The sequence below is a fragment of the Talpa occidentalis genome, unplaced genomic scaffold (assembly GCF_014898055.3).
Source record: "Talpa occidentalis isolate TD23 unplaced genomic scaffold, MPIMG_talOcc4v2.1 talOcc4.11, whole genome shotgun sequence".
Taxonomy (NCBI): domain Eukaryota; kingdom Metazoa; phylum Chordata; class Mammalia; order Eulipotyphla; family Talpidae; genus Talpa; species Talpa occidentalis.
In genome coordinates, this window is record NW_023601104.1 from 81,073,011 (window position 1) to 81,082,889 (window position 9,879).

At 43.1% G+C, this 9,879-nt stretch overlaps 1 protein-coding gene across 2 annotated transcripts in view; it reads right to left on the reverse strand.

The window, feature by feature from the left end:
- Positions 1 to 9,225, reverse strand: part of TTC8 (tetratricopeptide repeat domain 8) — a 47,646-nt gene extending 38,421 nt beyond the window's left edge. The window contains exons 1-2 of one of the 2 annotated variants that reach the window (XM_037503732.2): positions 8,978 to 9,147; positions 240 to 269 (exon numbers count right to left, since the gene is read on the reverse strand). In XM_037503732.2, coding sequence (XP_037359629.1) covers positions 240 to 269; positions 8,978 to 9,091 — 144 coding nt within the window. In that variant the 5' untranslated portion in view covers positions 9,092 to 9,147. Of the gene's footprint in view, positions 1 to 239; positions 270 to 8,977 lie in introns of both variants that reach the window. The other variant, XM_037503731.2, reaches the window with a different exon arrangement.
- Positions 9,226 to 9,879: the final 654 nt, after the last annotated feature.

Below are 9,879 nucleotides of genomic sequence, written 5' to 3' on the forward strand. Positions count from 1 at the left end.
TTTCCATTTAAACTCCAAGTCTTAATAAGTAGAATGTGTTAGCTCTCCACCCATCCAAAGACACAAAAGTACTAGAAATATAATCATTTAATAAGAAAGTACAGGATGTCCGGAAGATATGGCTACCTTTATAATTCCGCAGGTAGATAAGCAGCAGATCTCCTAAACTACAGCAACAACTAAGCAACAGCAGTAACGAAAGGAGTCTCTAAAACTAAAGGTTGCAGCTAAATGTTTACCTGTGACACTGGCAATTCAGGATCTGGCTCCTGGAAAGCATTAAGAAGGTAGTAAATATTTTTAAGAAATGCAGTTTCTTAAGACAATAAAAGTCTTAATGACTAACCAAGTATGTGTAGGCAGATGCAAACTCATTCACTAAAAAATCCAAATATCAACTTTAACTTTTCTTCACAAGTGTTCTCAAGAGTTCTGCACAACTTATATTGAATAGTGCAAAATTACCTATGATCAGACAATCTGATTGCTCTAACCTCATTGAGAGCACAGAAAATATATCTTAACTACCTGTTTAATGAAGACACAATATCTCTAAATTAAAAACAATTTTACAACTATACCAAGGAAGCATTTCTTTATATTCAAATATAATTGGGGAGGAGAAAAATGTAAACTCCACTATTCCACATAAATATAATGGCATTAGTGGCTAAAGATAAGTTAATTCTGCCTATAATGTCCTCTGAGAAATTTTTATAAAGACTATGTAATATAAATTCTGCCGGGTGGTGATAAACTCAATGTTTTTTCTTTTGTTTTGCCAAATTACATAGAAATCCATTGGGAAAAAATCAGGCTTATAACACATTTATTTATAAAAACATCTACAGTTAGATGTCCACAGCTAGCAGGCTCTATTGAATACTTACTCTGCAACCTGTTTTATTGGGGAAGCTACTAGGAAACAGAAAAAGAAAATCCTTGCTTTCTACAGGTCTAAAATCCAAAAATTCTAACTATTTTTTCTAAGTGTATGTGGGCAAGCAATGTGCAGACCATCTGGGCACGTGCAAGGGGAAGCAATTTCTTTAGCATGACACATGGCAGCAACAGAGAGGAAAGAATATACTAGGCTAGACCGTAAGAATCCTCAGGGTGAGATTTAGAGTAGACAGTAATCAGCACATAGCAATCAGGGGTTTTAAAGTCCACTATGCATAAGAAAAATCTGGAAAAAGTACAGTTAGCCCAGATCCCATAGTCTACATTTAGAGAAAGACACTGATTCAGGGAATAACACAACAGAAGTATCTTCTATTCTTCCACTTCTGTGTACACATGTCTATATGACCCATTATCTCATTTGAGTCTGCTATCAACCATCTGAGGGACCAGGCAGGTATTATTACCCATTTTGCAGATAAGGAAACAAACTCAGAGATGTCAAGTAATTTGCTCAAGGTCACATAAATGGTTGAGAGAAAACAGAGCTCTTTCTTGCCAGTGCATCTTAGAGATTAAAAAAAATAAATAAATGAGCAGGAAATAAGACAGGATTGAAGGGTAAAGTACAGGAGAGATACAAGATAAGTTCCCCACAGAAGGGGGAAAATAAGTTTAGCAGAGGGGATGTAACAGTGCTTAAAAAAGGAAAAGAGTGCTATAAGGAGGCAGAAATCACAGATTTCTGGATGATTGTTATGCTGCCAAAGGCAGAAAGATTCCGCCAGTGGCCCAAACTGAAATGGCAAAATTCAGCCTTGGAGACCTCTGTTCGCTGAAGTAAGCCTTCGTGCTCTCTGTCTCCTTCTCCTGCCCTTGCAGCACACAGTTAGGACCTACCGTGCAGGCAGCGCGCGCCCAGGAAATGAAAAGGTCAGAGAAGAAAATCAGAGGTGTAGAGACAGGTGTGGTTGTGGGAATGGAAAATAGAGACAGGCCTAAATAGTGGGAGGCAGAAGCCACATTCATTCTTTGACATTCTCCTGGCACCCTGGTAGCCCTGAATACATCGCATGGGGGAAGCACATAACTGGATAAATTACAGTCCAATGTACTAAATGCTCTGGTCAAGCTATGGACAAATTATAGATCACTTAGATGGCGTGCAGAAAAGCAGAACACGAGAACTGTGAGAAGGGAGTCAAAGGGAGGGAGAGTCTTCTGAGAATTATTGAGAGCCAACAATCTATGATCTATAGTCAACAGCATTTTGTCATCAAACACTGGACACTTTCCTCGCAGATGCTTCCAGGTCACCAGCAATCCTGTCAGAAGAGCAGAAGCACTAGAATCCTCCACGCACATCTTCCTAGTCGTGGAGAAGCAATGGCAGCTAACATTTCTGATCACTTACCATGTATTAATAAACTAAACCTTCACAAGAGCCCTTTAACGTACGTATACTCTTAGCCCTATTTTACAGATGAGAAAACTCTGAGGTCAAGGTATAGAGGCCGGAGTTGAACCTGGACACTCTGGGTCAAGAGCATGCACCCTGCTGAGTATGTGAGATCAGAGCAAGGTTGGGAAGTGGCTACTACACAGAGTGGGGAAGGCCAGAGTGGGCTGATCTGGAGAGCCTGCAGGAACAGCAGGAGTATGAAGGGAAAGAGACAAGATGTGTTAATTTAGAGAAAGGGCAAAACTTTTTTTAAAAAATGACTGAGACCTTCATCTTTAGGAGTCTCAGTTACACGTCTGTGCTTTAAACGATTCCACCCACATAATGAACCACAAACTAGGTTCACTCCATCTACCAAATTTATCCATGAATATCCATGAGGACATGGCACCAGGCCTCCGCCAAGTCAGGAGACCTGCTCTTGAACCTCCGGGAGCCACTTAGCTGTGTGACCTTGAACAAGGCATGCAACCGCCATTGGCCAGCCCTCTTGGATTGTAGCTATAGTGCCTTTATAGGGAAGGCGTCTTTTAATTTATAAAATTGCATTTTTAAGACTATTTGATAATCATCAGAGGCCTTTCACAGATGTGCTTATCACTAATAACACATAAGGTGGCAGCACCTTCAATGAGGACTATCACACACTCAGAATTTCTCTCGGAAAACATTTAAACAATGAACAGAAAAGCACCAAATCCTCTTCTACTTCCATTTTCAGAACTCAAAACTGACTCCCAGTAGGAGCCCATCAGACTGAAACTTCCCTTTCAGTCTCCTTCCAAGTGAGCGAGTCTGAGGATGTAGAAAGTCGAGGGGCCCTGCCTAGAACAAGCTGATTCTCATTAGCATCAACATCAGTTCACAAGGGTTTGTCGCCTCCTTCCTCCCTGGAGTCAGGCTTTCTCTTAGGTTGTTGCTGTTGCTTTAGGGAATTAGCTCTCCTGATAATTCAGAATGCATTTCAGAATGTGACTTCATAATTACCACCAGTACTTATTCTGGCTAATGAGTTTACCCAGCTCCACCCTTAAACTACCATGTCATTATTTAGAATTTTGAATAACAGAAAGGAAGATGACTGTAAGGGAACAGAGAAATGGGTGTTTCAGAAGGTGAGGGTGATCCAGGGACCAAGTGGCCAGGTGGATGTGGAATCCACATATCAGCAGGTGTACAAATTCATAAAAGAACTGTTCCACAGAGTGTAAAATCAAAAGATTAAACCCAGCTGAATCTCCATGGCCCCAGAGAGGAAATAAATTAGATGTTTTTTGGCTTGGATCACCAGATATTTGTCTCAAGCAGCCATTAACACAGCAACTGACTGGGCAACACTGGCTCCATGTCTTTCACTCAAACCAGTGGTTTTCAGGCTTCTCTCTCACTTCCAACCCTTTACAATAATAATTTCCTCCTCTCCTGAACATCTCTTATTATAATCAGAGATTGGGAGTCAGAGAGGAGAATGTGAATTAGAAAAAGCTCTCACCCCCTGGTAAACAGCACTCCCACCCCGGAATCACTGATTTAAATCACTGGAAAATCTATCAGAAATCCACCCCATTAATACAAGCATACTGTCTTTTAAAATCCCCACTGCCTGTAAAACCTCCATATTTTACGAAGCATTTAATTATAATGGAGCTAAAAATCAGGGATGCTTTTAAAACCATGGGTCTGACATATGGAACATGAAGAACAGTAATCAGATTAAGCGACTAATCAGGATGACCCACACAAGGACAGAAGCAGTGTCTTCTCTAGGTCAGGCTGCTGAGTGTGCCACCAGTTCACACGTCTCCCTTCCCTATCTACTAACTTTGAACCACTTTTCCAGCCATGACTGAAAGAATACTTTGGGAGAAAAAGAGGGAAACTGCTTTCTGTGAATTGCTTTTCTTATTGTATTTTTATCAAACAAGGAGAGTATGATAAATGAACTCTTAACAGGTCAGAACCTTAATATCCTTTATGCTTATAAATCCTTGCCTCTCTGCTTCTCCCCATCCTGCATCTGGGAAAAGATATCCAACTTCTTCAAGAATTCTTCTTCCCCGAGGCACACACCATGTCATCAGTCGACTTACCCTTCAGCCCTTTGCAGCCAATAAAATATGTATGACTCCAAGGAAACATGCCATTCCACACTGTATCATGAACTCTGGCCAGGCTGATGTAGGACTCAGAAGTAAATAAAATCTACTCCTCCTATTGGAAGGTACAAGGCACTACTCAAATATTTTGATAATACGATACCAACATGGTACTCCTTAACGTGAAAATGTAGAAGGAAAGTCTTAAAGGTGGGCTTCATCCCAAATCACTGATGCATTACAACCAAAATACTATCTTTTTAAGTCCCCTGGACCAGTTTATAAAAAAAAAAAAAAAGGATGAAAAAGAAAAAAAGAATCACTTTAGAGAGATTCTCCTTAATCTTGGAGCAAAACCAAAAGTGAAAAAATAACATAAAGAAAAGCAAACACTATTTTTGTTTTGGAAAAAATAAACAAGAGAAAATGAATTCATTTGGTACTCAAAGAAATATCTTAGTTTTCTTGCTCTCTCCCATGTGTGGAGGCACTGCTTCAAAGTGACTCAGCTTGGTGGCTCAGGAATGTAATGCAAAGTGCTGCAGAGAAGTCTTTCACTTTAAAATGCAGAAGTAGGGCCTCCCTGGTGGCACAAAGGTTAAAGTCTCTGCGCGATCTCCAGCCACTGCACCAACCACTGTGCCAGCCACTAAGGTATGTGTTAGACCCCCAGCCAGGGAGCTACCCACATGGTGCAGCAGACTTTTCCTGTCTCGCCCGCTGCTCCCCTCAGCAATGTATTTCAGTAGATCCACCTGTTCTGCTCCTCACCCTGTCTCTGGTAAATCTCACCCTCCTTCCCCTGTGTCTCTGGCCTACACACCATTTCTTGTATGCATAAATAAAAATATTTAAAAAAAAATAAGAAAGAGGGCCTCCCCAGTGGCACAGCGGTTGAGCGCTGGGTTGCGAAGCTGCCCCCAGCCTCTGCAGCGCCGGTTCGATCCCCGGCTGCTCCCCGGCCACCAGAGGAGGGCCCCGCATGGCGCGCAGACCTCTCCTGCCGCCCGCTGCTCCCCTCAGCAGTGTACTTCGGTCCTTCTGCCTGTTCTGTTCCTGCTCTGGCTCTGGTGAATTCTCTCACCCTCCCGCACTTCTGACTGTACCCAGTGCTTGTATAAATAAATAAATAAATCTTAAAAAAAAAAATAAGAAGAAAGAAAGAAAAACAAAGCTGAGGGAGTGCTGTCGACTTTCCAGCACCCTTTCCTGGTCTCAAAAGCTCAGCAGGGTAAGGTAACATCACCTTAAACTTCTATGCTACTTACTGTTCTGGCAATATTATACAGCTTCTCCTTCAGTAAACTACCCCAGCAAAACATTTCAAAAGGATGGGAAAAGAAAAGATATAAATTTCTGATACTGATTCTCCTACCAACTCTGACATTCATAAGAACAGAACAAATCAAGCCCAAATCTAAACAACAAAATAAAATAACCTCTTTAAAAATATTTCTTGCAATTAGAAATTCTGTATCACATTGTGAAGTACTATATCAACTCCAAAACACAGAATACAATGGAAGAGGCCAGGACCTAACAAGACCTGTGGCCATAAAGATCTTGACCATGTCAACTGGTCACCCAAGGACAACGGTGGTATTTCCTAGTAGTGTCCTATGTGTGTTTTTCACGATGATTATCAAAATCATAGTTCCACTAAACATAACTTTCAACAAGTCTTAATCTTCCAAGAGCACCAGTAAGGCCTAGTGGGAAATGTAAAAAAGGCAAGGAAAAAATACCTAAGCTCTTATCATGTTTACCTGTTAATTTGGGAGATTTTAAACAAAATACTGAATGTGTTTTTCCTGTTCTTCTAGGTAAAATGAAAGGAGTCAATAAGATCTCCTTTAAGCCCCTTTTTAAAGGGTGATAAAAACATTGTTGCATTGTCTATGTAATTCCCAGAGTGATAACGTTCCCCCCAGGATAGCAAGGGAGGTGTCTGTCCCTCTGTTCCCCAAAAAAGGAAGCAGTGGTCAAGTAAGTTTCAGAATAAGGCTTAAAACTGGGCATGCTTCCTTAGTCAGGACTTCTCAGAGCCTTTCATCCAAATACACAAACAGGGCCTCCCTGGTAGCGCAAGGGGTTGAGATGCAACCTATGAAGCAATCCGCAGCCACTGCAGCACAAGTTCAATCCCTGGCCAGGGAGAAACCCACATGGTGCGGCAGACCTCTCCGGGCTCACCCACTGCTCCCCTCAGCAGTGTATTTCAATCCATCTGCCCGTTCTGTTCCCCTCCCTGTCTCTGGTGAATCCTCTCACCCCCTGAACCCCTGTACAACAGTTTTTGTATGCATAAATAAATAAATCTTTAAAAAAAAAAAAAGCAAATACACAAACATGTCAAAATTCTTTACCACTTTGATGAAATCTTGAAAAAGGCACAGTAGATCGGAAAATATAGGGGGAAAAGTCCAGAAACACACAGCACTGACACTGCCACAGAAGTGCCAAAGAGGCCCGAAAAGGAAACAGGGTCGCCAGCTTTGTGTTGATAACTGTGGACCAATACTTCACCTTTGCGACCTTGTGCTCAAGCTATAAAATGGAGGAAATATACCAACTTCCTGAGATAGTTAATTATATAAGATAACATGCAAGCCTGACACAGAGTAAATAATAAATGTTAGCTTTTATTTTTTGTTACCCACTCTGCAAGGTTATTTTAAGCATCGATATACACATAAGTTATAGAACTTTTGCCTGGCAAGTACTAAACACTTGACAGAGATCATTGAATCGAGTATGTATAAAGTCCTAATCACAGGGCCTAGCACAAACTCAACCTGAATTCAGAAAAGCAATACAAAATGCCACAATGATTATATGTACGGAAGATTACAGCATCTTAACATTTCATTATAACACTGTGGTTCTGCCTACAACAATTCACAATGACATTTCCTGGGATGGTAACTATAATGATATCTGACCCTTGCTCAGTTGGTCAAGAAAAGATTACAGGGGCCAGATAAGTTTCAAAACTATTAGATTGAGCAAAATTAGTTTTCTTCCTTCGGAATTTTTCAGAGCATGTAGGATAAATCTTTAATGTCTAAGAAGGGAATATACATTTCCCAAATGTGTTTAATTAGGAAACTTTTTCACTAAGCAGCTCTTGGGACTAGTGTTCTTGGAACACAGAATGGAAACTTTCCTAACTCAATGGAAAAAGCATGTAAAGTTCTTGCAAACCATTGTGTCTTACAATGGGGTACAGAACAGGTTTGCAACAAACTTTTACTGTACAAAAGGGGGCAATATTTTATCATAGCCCCCAAACATTTAATCGTGGAACACCATTCAGTTGTTAAGCAGTGTCTATGGGGTTACTATGCCAAGAAACACACTTGGAGAAATGCATGCTTACAGAAATGTCATCCTCACTAACTAACATGAACTAAACAGGAACAGAATCTAACAAAGCACTACCATTCCCAAGCAATGTTCTAGCCAGAGGTACTTACTGTTGACCTGAAGGTCATAATGTTAACCTCACCTGGTTGACTACCCTCCACCCATTTGCTGGGAGCTAAAGCAAAGCCTAGGAAGTGAGGAAGCGTTCACACTCAGCTGGGCTTATGTAACTCCTCTCAATTTTCCTTTCCTCCCCTAGCATCTCCAAGGCAACACCACTAGCAGAAAAGCTGGGAAACGAGACTTATATAGGCACCTTCTCTGTTTACTAGAAGCACTGACAAACTGCCACAGCTCTACCCCTATTCACCCTTTTTCTCATTTCGCCTCTTGCAGCAGTTACCTGCCCACCAGAGTTGCACTTTTTACACACAAAGTACATCATCTTTTTCTGTTACATAATTTCATCCTTTGAGAGAATTTAAACTATTGATGTAGTTTACGTTGGCTTTGAATGTCACCGTTCCTTCTTTTAGGGACACCCTCCTAATGTATAATGTATCTTTTCCCCTCCTAGATTCTCATTCCTCCAACTTCCAACTTGCATTATTTGCCTCAAGTTGCACTCAAGCGCCGGAATCAAAGGCTCCTCGTTCTTGGTTAACAGTCTAAAGATGAAGTGTAAGGATCAACCCATCCAGAGGGGAAAGGCAGCTATTTCAAAGGATGCGAAGCTACAGAGCTTTACATTTATACATAATTGTTTTGTAATTTAAGAACGCCCAGAAAACGAACGAGCTCGAGAGCCCACACATACGCAAGTGTAAGCGAATCACCAAAGTTCTCACCAACGTAACATTAAGGGCTTTGAGCGTTCGTTTAAGGGGCCCTCGCAGGAAAGGGGCTACCGAAGTTCGCGGAGGGGCGGTCAAGGCAGGGCTCGGGCGGAGGACGCGGCCCTCGGGGCCGCCCAAGGCAGCCGTCCGCCGGGCCCGGCTCCAAAGGGTCTCGCTGCAGGTGCCTGTGTGGGCCGTGCGGCCCACTTGGGCCTGAAATTCCGTCGCAGAGCCCCCACCCGGAGCCTGGGGTCCCCTCGAGGCCCTGAGCCTCGTCGCCGGGACCCCCGGGGCTGACGGGGTGCGGCCGGTACCTGGTCGTAAGGGGACTTCTCCAGCATCTGCGTGCACAGATCGGCGCAGAGCTGGAACTTCCTGCGCCTAAAATAGCTCCAGGCCAGGAGCAGCGGCTCCATCTCCGAGCCCATGGCTGCCCCAGGCGGCCCGCGAAGGGCCCGGGCCCAGACTGGGCGGGGAGCGGGGAGCGGGGCGCAGAGGCGTCCAGGTCTGCCCGGCAACGCGCGGCGGCGGGGGCCTTTCCCTAGAGGTGGCCGCGTCGTGCCTGAGAACAGGAAGAAGAAACCCACCGAGGAAGAGGCCAACTTCAGGGCTTACCAAGACTTGGTACAAAAAAAAAAAAATTACACTTTTAGAGGCTACCTATTCTGTTAACTTTGAGAAGGCACTGTGGCTAAATTTACAGGCAATAACTTAGACACCTCCAACTGGGGACTTGCACCCCCCCCCAGAGGAGGTACGGTTGCCTAGCAGCCGAACGGTCCGCTCACTCCGCAAATGGGAGATCAGTCCCCGGAGTTGACCCTCCAGCAGGTCACTGGTATTTCTCTTCCCCTTCACGCGTCCTTACCCCTTTCACTTACCCTTCTGACTCTAGAAACACAAACATGAGAACAGTTCCTTCAATGCCATCCCACGCGTCAAGACCCTAAGGCCTAGAACTCCCCATTCTGTTTCTTGACATCTTTCTCACGGAATCTCAATGACCTGATTGAAATGAACACTGGAGATTGCTTAGTCCAATCCGTTCATTTCACAGACAAGAAACGGATAGGCTCAAAGAGGAAAAATTGTTTATTTAAGGTCTCATGGAGTCAGGCAACTGTATTGCAATCTGACTGCAGACCAATACTGTTTGTTAATTCGACCATACACCGGGATCCTGGTTCACAAATAGTTGACATTTTCACCAAACACG